The sequence below is a fragment of the Xenopus laevis genome, chromosome 1L (genome assembly GCF_017654675.1).
Source record: "Xenopus laevis strain J_2021 chromosome 1L, Xenopus_laevis_v10.1, whole genome shotgun sequence".
Lineage (NCBI taxonomy): Eukaryota > Metazoa > Chordata > Amphibia > Anura > Pipidae > Xenopus > Xenopus laevis.
Window position 1 is genome coordinate 147326169 of NC_054371.1, and position 21281 is coordinate 147347449.

The window sequence follows — 21281 nt, forward strand, 5'->3', positions numbered from 1 at the left end:
ACATTGAGTAGGAAAAACAGCCTGTCAGAAAGCAGTTCCATCCTACAGTGCTGCCTCTTTCTGAAAGCACATGACCAGGCAAAATTATATACACTTGTTGGATTAGGAATGACATTTTATATGGTAGAGTGAATTATTTGCAGTGTAAACAGTGTAAAAAAAAATCAGTCTATAAGTATAAGTATAAAGCTGTCCAGAGAACAGACCTCTCAGACAGATACTTCATTAGCAATAATATTTATAAATAACTTTACAATCATTTTGCAATTTTAATTGACGTGCCATTAAAATTTTCCTTCGTTTATACAGAAATCACATCTAAACAGAATTACTGGCTTTTTTTTTTATCTAGAAGGGCATGTTTTTCCCCTACTGCAAGGAAAAAAAGATCACATTTCCTTAGCTAATGCAGTCATTTATCTTGTCCTTGCATTACAGAATTCCTACTGCAGGAGTGTGAAATATCTTCAGACAAATTAAAGGGAACAGAACTGTCATTTATCCTATGGGACACCTGTATACATTTCTTGTTTATTAAACTTTTAAAAAAAACATTGCACAGCAGGAGAGCAAATATTCTGTATTTAATTAATGGGACATAGCTAAAATTGCACGGTGCTTTTCTGATGGCTTTGCTTACTGTTTAAATGACAAAACGTGCACATATAAAGGGAACTGATACTTTCTAATTATATGTCTGTAATTAATTTTTGCTTTTTTGGGAAATAAATTATGAAAGGAATTTGATTATTGCTTATAAAAACGTTCACTATAAGTCTATATATACAAATACAGGGTGAACTTCCTAATTATTGCTAATGGGTGATCTGGAGTTTGATTATACAGAAAGAGAATCCCATTATCCAGCTCTAGATGTAGTAAGGCACCACCATTACTTAAACTATTTTAATCAAATTGGAGGTAGAGGCCAGTAAACATTAATGGTAAGCATGCCGGAGTCCTCTAGTGACCAATCAGAGGTACAACCATATACTTAAATAATTCTCCAAGGCATGCTGACAAGTTAAAAATTATAGTTTATTTACATCAAATATTAAAATACATAAGAAATAACTCCTTTAGCGCCTAACGCGCTTCATGCCCACCTAGCACTTAGTCATAGGCAAAATCCTTTTTTTTTTTTGCATAGGTGGGCATGAAGCGCGTTAGGCGCTAAAGGGGTTATTTCTTATGTATTTTAATATTTGATGTAAATAAACTATCATTTTTAACTTGTCAGCATGCCTTGGAGAATTACCACCATTACTTAAGGCTACAAAAGAACTTTTAAATATTACAAAACCTAATAGAACTGTTTTGCCATCACAATGGATTTATACTAGCTTTATTACTATCAAGTACAATGTACTGTCTAATTGTTATAGAAAAAACACAAGAATTGCTTGTTTAACCCTTTAAGTGCCAGCAGAATTGAAAATTTTGGTTACACGAAATGCCAGATGTTTTTAAAACATTTTGTGCTCTCTCACTTTAGGGGCATTTTCTAGGGGGAAACCTATAGTTTACCTAGGAAAGCTATACATTGTTTTTTTCGGGAGAAACTGAGCTTTCTAAATCTTTCATGTTTTGCCACCTCTGCAAAAAGATTTATAGTGCTAAATACAAAAAAAATGGAAAATGTATATTTTTCACAATATATAAACTTATACCCAGGCCCGGATTTGTGGAAAGGCCACCTAGGCCCGGGCCTAGGGTGGCAGGATTTTAGGGGGGCGGCATGCTGCCCAACCACACCCACATTGGTCCAAAAACACTGGGGATGCGCTGGAGATACAATCCTTTTTTAAATTTCTCATGCAACAATCCCCATTGCTCCAGTCCAGATGATGAAAATTTACGCGAATAAAGGGAGGGACAGGGGCAACAAACGGCAGTGGGCCTAGGGGCGCCCACTATGTAAATCCGGCCCTGCTTATACCAGAAAAATATTTAATTTTACGCATGAAAATCCAACTGATTTGGAAAGCCTCATGTCTCTTGAACATGCTAATACCAGATTTGTATAGTTTTACGCAGATTTAGGACATCTGTGCCGCAAAAACTCCTGGCATTATTACCGAATTTTGAAAGCAGAAGGCAGAAAACAGCATACTTTAGATTCCAAGGCCACAAAATCCTGAAACAGTAGGTTTACCCCAGAAAACCATATGTTTTTGGAAAGTACACATTCTGCTGATTCCAAAATGGGTAACTATGTCTCTCTACTCCTAACTACCAAACATCAAAGCTTGTCTGAATGTAGCGGTTTTTATAACAATTTATCAAAATTTTGAAACATCACTTCAAAGGTTTTATTTTCCTGCTCTGCATATCACACACTATATTAGATACCAAGAAAAAGCACCCTGAATATGATTGCTAGGGGTCCACTGAACAGTTTGATCCCCATTGTGCATAGGTTTACCAAAGTACCTGGCATTTAGAGACCCCAATATGAAGTTAGCACATCCAAATTGTCCAGGACTTTACTTAAGCTACTGTAAAATCAACACATTGACTGCATTTTTTGTGGGGTAAAAACACAGAAATATACGTTTACCCCCCAAAATCATATATTTTTGGAAAGTACACATTCTACTGAATCTAAAATGGGTACCCATGCCTTTCTGGTTTAAAGTACTGAGTCGCAAGGCTTTCCCAAAAATGGCAGTTTTGGTGAAATACCTGAAAATTGCCTCAAAGCTTCAACTTTCCAGCACTGTATCGTCCATGTATCATTACCAGCATAAAGGATCCTAAATTTGAATGCTAATTATGTATGTAATTTGAAATATGCAATGATAAATAAGGCTTGAGGGAACTTGCCAATAAATAGGGCATTGAAATAGTGGTGTTTTAATATCCCCTTGCACACAAACTTTTGTAATTGCTCCTTCCCCCAAAATGTTTGGGCCCCCACTGATAAAGCCTAGCCTTCAAATATAGAGCAGGATACTCACAACGCTGAATGACCTACTGTTATATTACAGAAAATGTAGCAGCTGCAGAGTACTTACATTAAATAAGATAATCAAATAAAAACACCTATACAGTTAGTTGCTGCTCCAACATGAATGGCTGGTATATAAAAACTAGCCCGAATATGTTTGGTTTGAGAGAATAAATGGATTTAACAGAGGGAAATTAACATCTATGACAGGAAGGCATTATATAAACCAGATGTAATGACATAATAAATCCGTACTTAAAGTCTAATGGGGAAAGACAGTGGTAAAGCACAGGATGCGATAAAATCTTTCTTAAATAGGTTTTATAATGGCTAAAGCTTCAAACCAGCAATTAATAGGAAAATAATGCTTGCTTATTGATTGGTTTAAAATAATAAAGTGAGCATACAGTTAGTTACCAGTTAGAAAACAAAACAAACAGATAAGATTTACGTCCCATTGATACATTAGCTTCACAGCAATCCTGGCCACATAATAACAGATCCACCCATTCCATCCAATGGCCAATGCCAATATTGCATATTAGCCTAATGACCAGATACACAGCCAATATCATAGCTGGCTGAATGGAGTGCTGTTAAACCTAACCAAAAAGCTCAGTGCCACGCAGATTCCAATCAGAATGTTGGCTTATTTTGGCCTCACACACACACTACAAATACTAGGCCAGTCTAGTCAGCATTGCCTAAACTAGCTTACTTGTTTTGTCCATGTAGATATATATCCACTACACATAATATCCTTATCATTAAGCCAAAATAAATCTTTATTTAACTAATAGTTTTTATTATCGGACACTGCTTTTGAGAATCAACTGCAATATCCCGACAACTATTAATTACATAATTCGTTGTTTATCTTGTTTTTCATCAATACTTGGTTTGGTGCATATCCAGGTACTTGTCTACTTGAAAGACTGAGGTAATATACAGTATTGAGGATATAGCAGTATTTAACACATAATGTTTCAGGTAATAAAACCCTTTCTTGAGGGGTTTAAGCTTAACTTCTTAGGCAAAAATACTTACATAACATGAAAATAAAGCTAGTGGAACATAAGCTGTTTTCTCTTCAAGCTCTGAAATTCAGGCAAAGAAACGTCTGCTTTATATTCTGTAAGCACCCACAGACACAGCATCGGCCGTTCACATTTACTGTACATGTACTGAAATCTGCCCATGTGTGTGCGCTGACAAGATGATACTGTGCCTGTCAGTGCACAAAAAACACAAAGCAGAAGATAACATGTACATTGTGTATCACAGGGATAATACTTCTCTATTATATTTCTAGGGTTGCTACAATTTGACTTGTGTCATAACGGCCATGGCAGGAGGTGGGTTCTTGATGCCAGAGGCATGGTCATAATGCAATTGGGGTGGAGTCATTACATCACCTGCCAAATCGAAGTAAACTTAGTGAGCAAGGTGGATGGAAAGTTAGGAGGGTGTTCAATTAAACAGCAACAGAATTTCGCAGCACATGATGCTGCCCTACAGCTCACACTCCTAAGACTCTTTGGGGTATATTTATCAACGAGTGAAGTTAGAGATCACCACAGTCTGCTAGAGTGAAATACTGTCTCTCTCCATTCATTTCTATGGGATTTTTAAAGGCATATATATAAGAGGGTGAAAGTGAGAGTTCACCCTTCGATAAATACGCCTTTAAATATCCCATAGAAATTAATGAAATGAAATTTGACTCTAGCGGACTGTTTGGATCTCTAACTTCACTTTTTAATAAATATACCCCTTTATGCCTTAGTGACCCTCTTGGCTCAATGGCTCTCTATCCCAGGGTTTGGCACACAATAAGGGGTGATGTGTCAGCAGTAGCTAGTCCTGACTATGTCACTGTTGCCCTAGCATTCAAATGTCAAGTACTAACCCTTTCCTTCCTCTTCTATGGAGCCTCAGCTATTTCTATCCTGTCATCAGCCAGAGAAACTTAGGCCAATTACTCACTATACAGACTGCCTAGTACCATCACCCTCCTTCCTGCTTCTAGAGGGGATTCCCTAACACACACACTGCCATCTACTAATGGGAAATTGTAACAAAACCAAACCAACATAAAATACATTATGATTAAATCATACCTATCGCTTACATGAAGATGTAGAAACACAAGCAGACAAAACACCTAGGGACAGATTTATGAAAATGTGAGTTTAGAGCATAATAAATAAAAACTCACCCATGTTCTATTCATTCCTATGGGATTTTTAGAACTGTTTATCAAATGGTGAGTTCTAACTTTTACATATTTGATAAATAAAATTCTAAAAACCTCATAGGAATGAATAGAACGTGGGTGAGTTTTCATTTATTAAGCTCTAAACTGACATTTTGATAAAGCTGCCCCCTAGTCTCAGTGATTACTCATCAAGTCCAGTTGTTTTAGAATTACTTTTACTAGATATACCATGACCTGGATGAATGAAAATCTTCATAGTCATCTGCCACTTAGTGTGCCATTAGCCTAATTCATACTCTACTGCAGTGATGAACAGAGATATATTATCACATTTTAGCCAATAATGTATGCTTTAATGCATATTTTCATATTTAATTCTCATTGTGTGCAAACTGTAAACACATACAGGCTGAAAAATGTTGGTTGTGTCCCATTGTTTGAATGCCAATAGCCAATGGCTAGGACTAATACAAGTATTCTCTTATTTTATCTGTATTTCATTCACTGCAGCAATGTCTATTCTGTTCACAAACTAGTTATATTTTTTCTAACACACAAAGTAGTATCTCCAGGTATTTAGAAAGCTTTAATCAAAGCTTCTGTTCTTTATAAACCCACTGTAATCTAGATTAAGTCATAAAAACACATTTGATTTTTTTTACTTTGATTTGCATAGTTACAGTAATATATAACCGATTTCCTTGATAATAGAGCATTTACCACTATGGAAGCCTTGTTCTATGATGATTCCTTAGCATCAGCATGGAAACTGTAGGATTTAAGAAAAGGTCATCATAAACTGCATGCTTTGCAAACCACAGTACTATGCTTTATTTGTTGAAACATTACTGATACATTAAAATGTAATTGCTAGAAAATTAATTTCCTGAAATGCAGAGCAGTGATTCTATCATTGTGAATGAGAGTTGAGTTCCTAGCCAGTGTCAGCATGTGCAATCATTACACTACAGAATTGAAGAGCTTTTCCGCACATTTCTTTAACTTTTAAAAAATCCTGCAGTTCTTTTGATAAAGGATTTTGTCATGAAAAGGACTTCAGTACAGTCTACCATAATGCACAGTGGTACGCCAGCTCATTAAAAACGATCCATTCCATAAACCTTCCCTCACATTTTAACCTTGTTGCCATCAAGTGTATTTTGAAAAATAATATTTGTCACTGGGTGACAAGTGTAGCACAAAATAGGATTCTAACCTTGATCCAAGCCCTAACTCTATATGTATCACATGCAGCAAAAGAGATCATTTATTTATTACAATTTTGCTAGAAAGATAGAAGAAATGTTAATTTACTGGTAGAAAGAAATAATTCTACTTTTGGCTAAACTAGATGGATGGCACAATAGACGGAAGGCACAACAATAAAATAATGTTCAGGATGGAATATTTATTGAAAAAGTATTATTGTGTTGGAATTTGTTTCATTCCTCAAATATTTGAAAATAGTCTACCAAGTGGGGTTATTTTAGGTACTAAGCCATTTAAACTAAAAGATACTTTTTCCCAAGAACTGGATTGTTCCCAAAATGGCCGACACAGTAAAAAACGAAGGCCTTGTTTTTATGTCCTTTAATGCCACTAAAAAACACTTCTGCAGTTTTTCTAGGTCATCGTCCTACCAAGGTAATTTTGTAAAATGTGAGTCTACTTTTGATATTTTTTTTTTACTTGAGTGCAAAACTAAAATTTTTTACAAAAAGTGTACGCTGGTTAGTGCAGACTTTATTCTCATATGGTCACATGGTGATTGCCTCCATGTGACCAATTGCAAATGTTCCACCTTTTAAATTTTAACTCTCAAAAGGTTTAGAAGCCACATACTATTGTCTGTACCATGTTCATGTTAAAAAAAAGCCATTCCTTTAAACCTTGCACAGGCAGAACCCAGAATACCAAAAATAAAGCAACCATCTATAATCACCTACAGGTTATCTAAACACGTTTCAATGAAAAGAGAGATTTTTTCTTTAAAGAAAGCAAAATAAAATCCAACAGGTTTGTATATGTGTAACATGCCAAAAAAATAATATGAATACAAATGTAATTATATATAACCAATATGACAAGCAATAAATCTGATGTCTAATATAATAAAAAAAACAGTAACAATAGAAGTAAAAGTAGTTTTAGGGGAAAGGCAACTTGCCAGTTGACAAATAATTAAAAAAAATATTAATTTTCTGAGAAAATAAGGGCAGAAGCCAATACATTTTTTGCTCTAATTGTATCAATTCCTGCTAGCAGTTCCCCCTCTAATTCAGTTCAGCTGTGGCAGTAAATATCAGATGATGAAAATCACCGTTAAGATGGTTAGAACAATAGAAGATATTCATTTCGAAAAGAAATTTGGCCTTCACACAACAAGCAAAATAATACATTCCTTTCTGATTTGGAAACTGACCAATAGAAACATTTAAACAACTTGAGACTCATCAATGTCCTAATCAGTTTGCTCATTTATGCATTCTCTAAATACATAAATGTGTAAAAAAAATGTGCAAATTTTCCTACATAGAGTATATTTTCCATCAAACTGTCACCTGTCACCTTCACACTGCTTGAAAAAAAAGTTAGCTTGACAGTTAACGGCAAATGACGAATGATAGCTGGGAAATGACAGAATACTTGCCTGTGTGAAGGGCATAAAACACATACAGGAAATTATGCTAGCCTCAACATTCTCAGAGTATTATACTTCAGTCCAGTTAAGGGATCCTAAAAGAGTATACAATCCTTATGAATAACGCCGCACATGGCGTGTTTACACTGTGTTTTTAAAATTCTCCTCAAAAGTATAATTATGCTAATAATGAATTCCCATTGGACTTGATTGTATGGGCCAAATGGCAAACACGTGTATTTCTGATGGGCATAAAAACTCCAAACAACAAAGGACAGCTCATTTTTTGGTGCTTCCTGAGAAGCACTATTAACTTTCCGTGGCTTTTGATTGCAGTGTAAACACAACCATAATGAGAAAGAAGAAAATTCAGTATATGCAGATTCCCCCAGGAGCCCCCCTGACTTGGATGGATTTTCTATGCCGTTCCACAGGTAACTCCATTTTTACAAATTTATAAAAACTCTGTAATTCTTTTGTTCAAGGTCTTGACTCTTGTTGATCGTACCCTCCGGCACTTAGGTGTCTCTATCAGCAGCATGTCAAATATCAAAAGGGGGGATTGCCCTCAAAAACCAATCAAAAACAAAGGGGGATTAACCCCACTTGCTCTACATCTAGTCACAGTTTAGCCTCTATGGGGCATTTGTATCATATCTTTCACAACGTTCTGAAAACGAAAATGGGAGGGATTACTAGGGTTTAAATTTTGTGTTGAACATGCTGTTGATAGAGACACCTATGACTAAGTGCCGGAGGGTACGAAACGCATAAGGTGGGCCATGTGGGGCCCACCTTAAACTTTTAAACGTAAACTTTTTAAATTTTGAATACTAATAAATAATATTTTTTACTGAAAACAAGCCTTGGGATATATATCTTTTGATACAATTAATTTTGTGTGTTGAGTGCCCTTGGAACCAGGGCTTGTCCCTCTGGCTATTTCTATAGATATACGGAAATCAGGTGTATGGACTCCCAGTTACAAAATGATTTAGTGATTCACTGCTACCAATTGTATTTATCAGTAGTAGTGATGGGCGAATTTATTCGCCAGGCGCGAATTTGCGGCGAATTTGCGCGATTCGCCGGCGTCAAAATTTTTTTTTTTCGAAAAAACGGACACCAGTGTAAAAAACGAGACGCCGGCGCGATTTCGCGAATTTTTCGCTGTTTCGCGAATTCGCCCATCACTAATCAGTAGCCATCATAAAAATATAGCTGTTTTCTTTATCAGGCTCCCCTTCAGAATGAAACGCACTGAAGTAGCTTTCCCTCCTCTGAAAGAATTTTTTCGTTTACATGCTGACATAAAATATATATATTTTTGTTATGGTACAAAGACCAATTATGAGGTTTTCATTTATCTGGAATTTTTTTTTTTGAATTTCAAGGTGTCAGGAAACAGGAAACAAATATACCATAACGCTAACTATAAAAAGAACTAACTGTATATTGCTTGTGTGTTCCATATACATTTGGAGCTTGAATTGCATTCCAGTGAGTACAAACTAATAGAAAATACAGTCTCCTGTGCGCTTGGAAGATCCACCGCAGGGGGAACGCAGACAAGAATGTCCATGTATAAGAGCCCTTACTTTAGGCTTTGGACACACAGGCTGTTTTCAGGGACTGATCAGTGGCTGTTTTCAGCCTGAGTAATTATGCAGGATGAGAGAAGCAATGCCCCTGCTCCGTTGATTTGAATCCGATTAGCCTGTGTGCGGTCACACACAGGCTGAGATCAGCCCAAATACGCAGGCTGAAAACAGCTGCTGAAAACAGCCTGTGTGTCCAAAGCCTTACACATGTGATCTCTTTAAATTGCTGGACCATGGTAAAAACTATCTAAATCAATGCAAAACAAAAGAGCTGTATACACACTTGTGCCTTATTTAAATTAAATAAAAGGCTAAGCTAGGAGCAGTCACAGTGAGGTATCATCATGAAGGCTAATTAGATTTAGGTAAAGTTTAGTATGGTTTCAAAACTCCCAAGCTGCACAGAGGAAAACCAATAGTGTATTATAGCCAAATCGATACACCCAAATAATGAAAGATTTAGTCACTAGTGATCCAATAATGTGATTAGTGCACCTAATGTGGTTACAGCAAGAGAAACAATGTACACATCTAATTGTGCTTAAGTATTCAAAATGTATTGTTATAATCCACATAGATTATTCAGCAAAATTAAATACTTGTTTCAACTTCTTTGAACCAATGTGGGTGGGGTTGGGCAGCATGCTGCCCCCTAAAATCCTGCCGCATTAGGCCTGGGCCTAGGTGGCCTTTCCACAAATCCATGCCAGTTAGTTGATAATTATTTTTGTATCTTAGGCCCTGAGTTTCATTAAAAGCAGCTGTTATAATTGATACAATAGTTGCTAATACTCCAGAGATGCTGCTGAAAAATGTATCAACTACATGTAGCAAATTATAATAGTTCAGAATCTGCACCTGGATTATTGAATTGCCAGACTGAAACACCAGAGACAGGGCATTTCAATGTCAGCTTTGGAAAAATGGTAAATAATAAAAGATGAAAAGCAACTGAAAAAAAGTGCCTGAAAGTTGAAAAACTCCTTTAAAATACATGCGGCCTATATAAATACCATCAATATGCTAGCCAGGAAAAAACTCCACACCTCTTCTCACGTGACATATGAAGCAAAAACACTTAAAAAAACAAAGTGCACACAAAAGTACATTTATACAGTACAATAATAGATGTCTCATTAAACACCAACTTAACAAGTATACCTGTACCTGTATCATGTATTGATAGGTGAAAACTGTTCTGCACACACAGGCCTAGTATAATGCTTACTGCAGTACTACAGTGTGTTTGCACATGTCCCTTTGAGGAGGGGGTCACTGCATACAATATATATTGTACAGCAAAGATGTGTTGTAAGGATAATTTTTACTGCTAAGGCCTCATCCCTCTTCTGCATCGAATTATCCAAGAGCTTAGCTGGTACAACTGCTTGACTTCAATACATGTCTATGGATTTGAGCTCTAAGTGCTGCTACAATCTCTTGCATCCAATTTCATATGAAAGCGCTCTTCCTTCACAAATGCCCATCATTTATTTCTGTTGGCTAAAATAAATACGCCTTTTTTCACCTGTCAAAAATAAAATTCCCTTGTGTGCACTAGGCCTAATAGTTACAAATCAGGATATTTACTGATACTTGCAAAATGGATGGACAACATTTAGCTGTAAGAATGCACACCAATTAACACAGTGAGCTGTTCAAAAACCTTTAATTAAGTCAACATGCTGTTAATAAAAACCTGTTCAGGTCATGCTCAAAGAATTACAGAAGTCCTATAAGAAACATGAAATAAAATTAATGGGTAAACATTCAAATCTAGGTGCTCTATGCACTCCAAAACTATTTGCATACACCAAACAAACAGTGCATGCTAGGGCTAATAATGTGCTGGTGCCACGGTAAATATTAATTAAGCCTTTGCATTATTTTGTCCTCTAAAATGATGTATGCTGCTGTTGGCCTATTGCTTGAGACAAAAGTGAACAGAAAAGGACTATAAAATGTCATGCAAAGAAGTCTATGAAGCCCTTGGGCAGGTCCCAAAACATTTGTTGTAGGGCCACACCACTGGCAAAACAGCAATTTAAATAAGAATGCCACTAATCAGTACATTATAGGGATGGCAGGTAAAAATGATATTCAAGAAGGTGGGTATTTCTGTTGCAGGGTTAATGGCAAGTGTAGGGGACAGGTGGATTCGTTATGTTTCTATTGATGCCTGTAATACATAAACGCTATCTTAATAATGACGTCACTGGGCAGTTGTGATGATGTCACACGTGTAAGATTATAACAGGACTGGGAAGAGTTGATAAAGCAGCAGCAGCAGTTAACTCTTTACGTGTGGTTGAGGCCTCCTGGGTGCATAATGATAGCATCTATATGGGGGGGGGCTTACCAGTAATGGGCATGTAACTGTCGGCTTCTTCCTCAAAGTCATCCTCCTCTCCCACCTCCTCCTCCTCTTCATCAGCCAGATTCCTGGGTCTCTTGTGACAAACCACGTCGTTCTTGCGCTGTGCTCGCTTGCAGCTGTCTGTTCTGCGCTTCATGTCTGCCCGGGAGTCCTACTCATAGTTGGTAGGGGAGTGACAGGCAAATAGAGTGTATGAGCACGTACTTTATTGTGCCACTTCTGTTTGCCCAGCAGTAGTGCCGTGTCGCCGCTAGATTCCTCCGCAGTCGGTACCTTCCCTGGCGCCGGATAGAGCAGCCGAGCTCTGCAACTAGTGCCATGTACGGTGCAGCTGTTGTTTGTGATGACAGAGCTGCTTCTTCTTCCCAGCTGATCCCCCTCCTCCCCCTGCTGCTGCTGGCCAGGCCGCTGCTGAGCTTGCTCTACATGGAAACCCTCCGCCGTGCTGCCACAGCTTTCGGGTCACCATGCCGACTATGTAGCCCTCCCCTTTCTGCCTCCCGCAGAATGTCATGTATACTGAATGGTGGCAGAATCACAGGGAAAGCGAGTCCGGGCCAGGGTGACATCTTCTCCCGTGGTTGGCTGGCACCCGGTGACGTAACGGGCAGCGTGTTCACTTTGTTGTGTAGGTCATAGCACTGTGGGTATGATACAGACTGCAGGGAGGCGAGGGATCCCTATGATACATTCCACAGCAGCCTATTTCCACTAGTGTACGACAGCTCTATACTTTACATAGTGTCTTCATTCAGATTCTGCCTCCTATCATTTGCTCTACTTTGTCCATAAGAAGTTCTATACAGTGTGTGGGTAAAATGCCCAATTGCGGCTCAAGTTGGCCCTGCGGGGTATCCGTGACTAAAAAGTAGAGGAGTTAGGACTCGGAGGTGATTTGCTGATAGCCACTCCCACGCTGCATCCTCCTGAGGAGAGTTATTAGAAAGGAACAGTAACGCCAAAAAGTGTTTTAAAGTAATGGAAATTTCATGTAGTGTTGCCCTCTACTGGTAAAACTGATCTGTTTGCTTCAGAAACACTACTATCGTTCATATAAACAAGCTGCTGTATAGCAATGGCGGAAATTGAAAAAAGGCTATATGGCACAGGTAAAATAGTGGAAAACAGATAATACCACTATGTTCTACAGAGCTTATCTGCGATCTGCTATGTAACCTGAGCCCTTTTCTCCTTTGAATGGCTGCCCCCATGGCTACACATCAGCTTATTTATATAAGCATTTATATAAGCAGCACTGCCTTATATTTGTATTACTTTAAAACAAATACATTTTTTGATGTTACCGGTCCTTTAAGGAGGCCTGAGTAAGTTAGGTAGTCGCATAGCAGAGGCGTGGGATAGATGGCAGGCTTTGGCAGCAGCAGCACCTACTAACACCCCAGGCACCCAGCAAATCAGTAAGAATGACTGGGAACAAAGAGGTGAAGTGTACACTGCTGCCCTCTTCCACCCAAACCGGGAATCGGCTGCCCACTGCCTGCTGAGGGGCAGGTACTGGAGGAGCCACCGCTTTGGCAATCTGTACTGGGAGCGCAAAACTATCATGGTGTTCGACTGTGTAAGAAATGGTTATATATAAGTCTATATATACCTGCTGGGGAGATACAGAGAGAACTGAGAGGGCCACATCGACTGTATCCACAAATTTTTCCCACAGTGTCACCGAGCGCCAGATTTAGAAAAACCTGGGAGCAAAAAAGCAGGAAACTCCTCTTAATTACTGTATGAATGGTGACGGACTTTACACAACTGTAAATCTCTTCTCCAGGTTCCTTCTGTCTGTCACAATAATACATAATTATTGATAGTTCTTATGTAAAAGTTCAGTTGCTTGAAAATTAGAGTTGCGAGTATGTGCGATTCTTTTCCTTCCTGCATCAAATGAGTGGGTTTGACAGACAATGTCAGAAAGTGCAGTGCTGCCCAGTGACACAGTGACAGTTGGGATTCATGACTGCCGCTTACTCGGTTGCTGTTGCTAGGAGACTGAGTAGCTTTGTCTCTTGCAGAATTTCCTCTGTTATACCTGTAAGGAATATGTGGAAGATCTTGCCAAAATTCCCTCAAGTGCCCTGGAGGTAGGTTCTCACTTGCATTGATATGCTGTGACAGTTTATTGGAACTTATTGTTTTTTTGTTTTACCTGATTTTGTTTAAGAATTTCTTTAAACCCCTGTTTTATTATATGCAACTGTGTTCTCTTCTGGCAAGTGTATATTATTTTACCATATAATGTACAGTACAAGTATGGGGTTCTTTATTCGGAAACCCGCGGCGCTATCCAGAAAGCTCCAAATTACGGAAAGGCCGTCTCCCATAGACTCCATGCTAAATAATCCAAATATTTAAAAATGATTTCCGTTTTTTCTGTAATAATAAGGCAGTATCTTGTACTTGATCCAGACTAAGATATAATTAATCCTTATTGGAAGCAAAACCAGCCTATTGGGGTTATTTAAGGTTTACATGATTTTCTAGTAGCCTTAAGGTATGAAGATTCAAATTACAGAAAGATCCATTATCCAGAAAACCCCAGGTCCCAAGCATTCTGGATAACAGGTCCCATACCTGTATATACACCATCTTTTTAAAACATTAGCTGAATGGTTGAGATTCATTATTATTTGTTTTTTTTTAATGAGATCCCCTTTTTTTGCAGGATGCAAATGTGAGTTTAATTGCTATTGGACAGTCATCGTACATACATATTGAGGTAATGCCTTGTTTGGGAATTATTTGCAAGTACACATGTGCTTTTCAGCCAATTTTGCTAAAAAATGCCAACAGAACATTGCCGTAAAACCTTATGTTCCATTGCCCTTAAAGGGGTGGTTCACCATTAAAGGAATACTGTCATGGGAAAAACATTTTTTTTCAAAATGAATCAGTTAATAGTGCTGCTCCAGCAGAATTATGCACTGAAATCCATTTCTCAAAAGAGCAAACAGATTTTTTTATATTCAATTTTGAAATCTGACATGGGGCTAGACCAGGGATCCCCAACCTTTTGAACCCGTGAGCAACATTCAGAAGTAAAAGGAGTTGGGGAGCAACACTAGCATGAAAAATGTTCTTGGGGTGCCAAATAAGGGCTGTGATTGGCCATTTGGTAGCCCCTATGTGGATTGTCAACCTACATTGAGGCTCTATTTGGCAGTACACCTGGTTTTTATACAATTAAAACTTGCCTCCAAGCCTGAAATTCAAAAATAAGCTCCTGCTTTGAGGCCACTGGGAGCAACATCCAAGGGGTTGGAGAGCAACATGTTGCTCACGAGCTACTGGTTGGGGATCACTGGGCTAGACATTTTGTCAATTTCCCAGCTGCCCCAAGTCATGTGACTTGTGCTCTGATAAACTTCAATCACTCTTTACTGCTGTACTGCAAATTGGAGTGATATCATCCCCCTCCCTTTTCCCCCCCCAGCAGCCAAACAAAAGAACAATGGGAAAGTAACCAGATAACAGCTCCCTAACACAAGATAACAGCTGCCTGGTAGATCTAAGAACAACATTCATGTCCCACTGAGACACATTCAGTTACATTAAGAAGGAAAAACAGCAGCCTGCCAGAAAGCATTTCTCTCCTAAAGTGCAGGCACAAGTCACATGACCAGGGGCAGCTGGGAAATTGACAAAATGTCTAGCCCCATGTCAGATTTCAAAATTGAATATAAAAAAATCTGTTTGCTCTTTTGAGAAATGGATTTCAGTGCAGAATTCTGCTGGAGCAGCACTATTAACTGGTTTATTTTTGAATTTTTTTTTTTCCCATGACAGTATCCCTTTAAGTGAACTTTTAGTATGTTATAGAAGGGCCAATTCTAAGCAACTTTTCAATTGGTCCTCAATATTTATTTTTTCTTAAAAAAATTGTTTGCCTTCTTCTTCTTCTTCTGACTCTTTGCAGCTTTTAAAATGGGGGTCACTGACCCCCATCGATTGACAAATGCTCTGCAGGGCTACACATTTATTGTTATTGTTACTTTTTATTACTCCTCTTTCTATAACTCCTCTTTTTTTTTTTTTTTTTGTAATCTTTATTTATAGTTTTTAGTATGGGGGGGGATACAGAAGGGAAGAGGGGGGGGTACATCGTCATGCAAGCAATAATAATACAATCATATATTTGACTGAGGCAAACACAAACAACAAGTTCTTGCTCCGATTAGTTCGCTATGGAGCCAAAAGATAGTACAATCTGCTAAAGTAATCCGGATATGTCACCAAATATTACCCTGTGCCTATCTTCCTTGTGTAGGCTAACCAAGGGGACCAAATTTTCCAATATTTGGGGCTGTCAGAATGCAAGATAAAAGTAAGTTCTTCCAATTTTCTTATCTCCTCCACCCTAGCTACCCACTCTCTCAGCGTGGGGGGATGGGGATCCTTCCATTTTCCCGGTATCAAGGCTTTTGCCGCTTGGAGTAAATGAGAGGTAAGTGAGTCCAAAACAGGTACGGAAGTATTATCGGGTACGTTTAATAATATTAGAGTGTGGTGTTCTATCAGTATTTTCCGCCCTGTGATTCTATGTATTGCTAAGAGAATATCTTTCCAGAAAGTGTTTAGTTTAGAGCAGGTCAACCATACATGTAGATGGGTGCCCTCTGCTGTGTTACATCTCCAGCATGTATTTGAGGAAGAAGGGTACATCTTACTTAGTCTCGATGGTGTGTAGTGCCACCTTGTAGTCAATTTGTATATGGCCTCTGCGGATCTGGAGGCTCTAGAGGCCTTGTGTGCTGATTTAAAAATTTTGCTCCATATCTGTTCAGTTAGGGTAACCCCCAACTCTCTTTCCCATGCTAGACAGAAAGCGGGTTTGTCCCTAGGTAAGCCGTTTAACAACATCTTATAAAGTCTAGATAATAGTTTTGGGTAATTTGTAGACGTAGCCAGAAGATTTTCCATGGAGTTGGAGATCTATGCCAATCACAAGATCTAATAGACCCTAAATATCCATGTAATTGGTTGTAATTCCAGATATCTCTAGGGTGGGGGGTCCAACGTTGTTGTATAGTTGCTAGTGGAATTATCTTATTGTTTTTTATAAAATCAACCATCCTCGTATCCCTCCCCTTCCAAATGCCCCATCTATCAAAGGTACCCTTCTCCATCCCTGGTGCGAAATCTGGGTTTTTTAGCAAAGTTGAGAGGATATATGGGGGTCTAGTAAGTCCGTAAATCTCTTTATTTTTATGCCACACCTTCAGAGTCGCTTTTATCAGAGGGTGGGTTAATGCTTCAGTAGGTAAGTTATTAACATTCGTCCAGCTAATATTTTCTAACGGGAGAGGCACTATAACTCCTCTTTTAATTCAGGCCCTCTCCTATTCATATTCCAGTCTCTTATCAAAATCAAATCAGTGCACGGTTGCTATGGCATCTAGATTGCCAAAATTGCAAACTGGAGAACAAAAATCTATATAACTCAAAACCACAAATAATAAAAACCAATTACAAATTGTCTCAGAATATCTCTCTCTACATCATACTAAATGTTAACTCAAATATTCACACCCCTTTAATGACATTTTGACTTTGCTTATCTCCACTACCCATCCACGCTAACCAACTCCTTCCCCCACTCACCAAACCCTCTGGCATTTGCCAGAATCCACAGTTTGCCAGTCTGTGCCTGCATCAGCCTGCAATTTACTAAGTGCAAAATGCAAGGGGAACCCTTGAAGTAACTTTTAGCTGCACCAGAGATCCATTGCTTCCGTTCACAATTCATCTAGACAAGGACTGTGCAAAGGCACAGGTAACCTTCACAGTCAGGACAGTGAGGTTGTGGAATGCGCTGCCAGGTGATGTTGTGATGGCTGATTCAGTTAATGCCTTTAAAGGAGAAGGAAACCCCCAGGGCGCTAAACCCCTCCCCCCCCTCCCCTGTGCTGCCCCCCCTCCCTCCTCCCCCCTGGCCTACCTGTCCCCCTGGGCAAATGCCCCTAACTTTTTACTCACCCCTCTGCGCAGGTCCTTTCCACGGAGTACGCAGTCGCCATCTTCTCCCACGCGCGTCTTCTTCCTGCTCTGATCGGCGTTTTCTGGCGCATGCGCAGTAGGAACAGGTACCGGTACGGCTCTACTGCGCATGCGCCGAATGTCACGAAGTGAAATCGGAAAACTTCGTGATATTCGGCGCATGCGCAGTAGAGCCGTACCGGTACCTGTTCCTACTGCGCATGCGCCAGAAAACGCCGATCAGAGCAGGAAGAAGACGCGCGTGGGAGAAGATGGCGACTGCGTACTCCGTGGACAGGACCTGCGCAGAGGGGTGAGTAAAAAGTTAGGGGCATTTGCCCAGGGGGACAGGTAGGCCAGGGGGGAGGAGGGAGGGGGGGCAGCACAGGGGAGGGGGGGAGGGGTTTAGCGCCCTGGGGGTTTCCTTCTCCTTTAAGAATGGCTTGGATGATTTTTTGGACCGACATAATATCAAAGGCTATTGTGATACTAAGCTCTATAGTTAGTATAGGTATGGGTAGATAGAATTTGAGGGGTGTGCGTATGGATGCTGGGATTTCATTTGGAGGGGTTGAACTTGATGGACTTTTTTTTTCTTTTTTCAACCCGATTTAACTATGTAAATATATAACTATGTAACCTAAAAACAAATGCTACACATTAATTGTTATTGCTACTTTGTATTACTCATCTTTCTAAACAGGCCCTCTCCTATTTATACTCCAGTCTCTTATTCAGATCAATGTATGGCTGCTAGGGTAATTTGGACCCTAGCAACCAAATTGCTGATGACCTACTGAATAAATAGCTAAATAACTCAAAAGCCAAAATAATAAAAAAATAAAATCAATTGCAAATTGAATATCACTCTCTACCTCATACCAAAAGTTAATTCAAAGTTGAACAACCCCTTTAAAATCATTAAGTACCATACGTCTTAAATGGGATTTAACACAGTCCTAATAATAACATAAGAGTTTCCATCATTATGAAAAGTTAACCCAGTGCTATTTAGGGCAATGTTTTAATCACAGTTTTATATGATGGGAGATATTTTTCATTTGAAATTATATTTGCCTTTTTATTTACTTTTAGTTGTATGGGAAATGTCTCTTGCAAGAATTGCTGGATACTGTACCTTAAAACGTAAAGGGGTGTACCCATATCTGCAGTAATAAAGGTATCAATTTAATAGAATAGAAGGACCAGTAACATTTCTATATAATAATTTATTGAATCCCATTATACTAATTTTATTATAAGTTAATTATATAGGGCATCTTGCATCCAAAATGCTATAATAATATTATGAATTGATAATTACCTGCAGATGACATTGGTAGGTTATTACTGCTGGACTTTTATTGCAGATCAGTAAATAGTTCGCACTGGTTTATTGCTGCTTTATAATCACAGCTCAGTTCAATTTGCACCATATTGGCCAACACAAAATTACATAATGGCACATTACCATCAAAGGATTAATGGAAAACGAATCTCGGTGCTGGAACAAAAAACAAAAAAAAAAATAACTGCCATTGTACAGCGAGATGTTATGATATTCCTAATCTTCAGCCTGTTACATTTAAACTTACAATAAAAACAATGGGCTTGCTTGGTAAACTGGTATGCATAAACTGCCCCCCAAGGTGGCATGCATATCCAGACAGTCAGGCAGTAATACTGTAATAATAATAATGTTCTACTGTAAAGTCAATGTATAAACATTAATGCACAAAAATGCATAAGCACTGCATTTAAATCAGATATATTTTCACCTGAATAAAGTTCAGGGTTTCTAGAAACATAAACATAACTTTTCTTTGTATAGCAATATAAACAAATTAACATTTAAAATTTTAAAAAGGCACAATTAATGAATCAAGTAAATTTTATTTTTACTTGATTATACAGTATTTGCCACTGTGCAGTGATGAACCTGAGTAGTTGTATAAATTCTAAGTCAAACATCTTCAGTGGAAGCATTTGGAGGGCAATAACCAGCACTATATTTTACTTTCAAGGTGATCCAGCTCAGCAAGGTGGTTCACTTATTGTTGGTCCAGGTAAGAACAGTTATTATAGATAATAAAGTGCATTTACTTACCAGGCACAGTTTTCAAAGTGCAGTTTTTAGATACAAATCACCATTTTCTCCCCCTCCCTCCATGATGCAGCTAGTTGCTAGAGTGGGTGATCTGCCCATGGGAAATACAGGAAGGTGAAATATGAAATTTAAACAGTAAATTATATTGCGGTTTGGTTACTATGGGTAGGGTAAACAAGTAGCGAACTTAACTTTTTTAAATTACTCACAAATGTTTACATAACACAATTCTGCAGTAACTCACATGGGTTTTTGAATCTATACTCAGAAGTTGTAAAAATGCACAATTCCTGTATCTCTATTTTGTTCCAGGTAACAGAGTCCGCTTTTTGCAGCGTGATATGAACAGGTTGAAAAGGGACAGTCATATTTATGAAGTTCAAATAACAATTATCCAGGCCTTTTTTCCATATTAATAAAAGTTGGCTCTTTTGATAAAGCCATTTTGTGGGTATTTGTTTTATAAACCAATTAGTTTTAAAATAAAACATTTATATTCCGTCATAATTGAGGAGGAGGGATCCTGGCTATTTATTTCTTAGTGGACTGTTTTACCAGTTAAGGAGGTTTTTGATACCGGTTTAATTGTTGTGTGAAGTAGTCAAGATTTTTCTTGACAGTCCTGGACTACAGCCCCTTGCCCACTCCTTAAACACCTTTTATACTTTTGGCCATGATTTTCCCATACCCACTTAATTTGCACAATTAAACATATTTATATATATATATATATATATATATATATATATATATATATATATATATATATATATATATATATATATATATATATATATATATATATATATATATATATATATATATATATATACACCAACTTTTTAAGCATATGGACATATCAATTTTTTATTTCATCCAAGCAGTATATAAAGAAATGTGATGCAATTGAACAAAGATAATGGAAAATTAACTTTGCAATCATTTATTCAGGAAAAAATAATATATATGCAATTTCCTTGCATAGAATTAGTAAGCATAGCAATGACTTTAATAGCTGGCATTTCTTGTAGCTTCCTTACAACTGTCTACCAATATGACGTAGATGTTTGAAGGGTTTCTTTCCCAACTGCATAGATCTGGGCTTTGCTTTGGCCATTCTAAAACCCTCCATTTCTATTTTAATTTAGCGATACACTTGCGGATTAACTGGAATGTTTAAGGTCATTGTCATGTTGCAAGGTCCACCATTGAATAATGAAGTTTTAGGCTCAATGTTTGCACAGGCCAAGTAACAGAAAGCAACCAATCGGATATGTGTTCTCAAGCAGCAAGTACTAGCTAGACTAGACCATTCCTCCCAACTGTTCCATTTTTTGTGGGACAGTCCTGACTTTGATAGCTCAGCCCGCAGTCCCAGTTTCTTACTGAAATGTCC

The 21281-nt window shown here is 38.2% G+C and overlaps 1 protein-coding gene and 1 long non-coding RNA gene across 6 annotated transcripts in view; one reads left to right on the forward strand and one right to left on the reverse strand.

The window, feature by feature from the left end:
• The window catches only part of cdc14b.L (cell division cycle 14B L homeolog), a 59777-nt gene extending 47699 nt beyond the window's left edge, over nucleotides 1-12078 (reverse strand). For all 5 annotated transcript variants that reach the window (XM_041564615.1, XM_041564608.1, XM_041564591.1 and 2 more), the window contains exon 1: nucleotides 11770-12078. In XM_041564615.1, coding sequence (XP_041420549.1) covers nucleotides 11770-11923 — 154 coding nt within the window. In that variant the 5' untranslated portion in view covers nucleotides 11924-12078. The remainder of the gene's footprint in view (nucleotides 1-11769) is intronic.
• An 81-nt stretch (nucleotides 12079-12159) lies between these two features.
• On the forward strand, nucleotides 12160-20583 carry LOC121394239. Its single transcript, XR_005961576.1, has 4 exons — nucleotides 12160-13886; nucleotides 14468-14521; nucleotides 19803-19844; nucleotides 20198-20583. It is a non-coding gene; the product is annotated as an uncharacterized LOC121394239 (long non-coding RNA).
• Nucleotides 20584-21281: the final 698 nt, after the last annotated feature.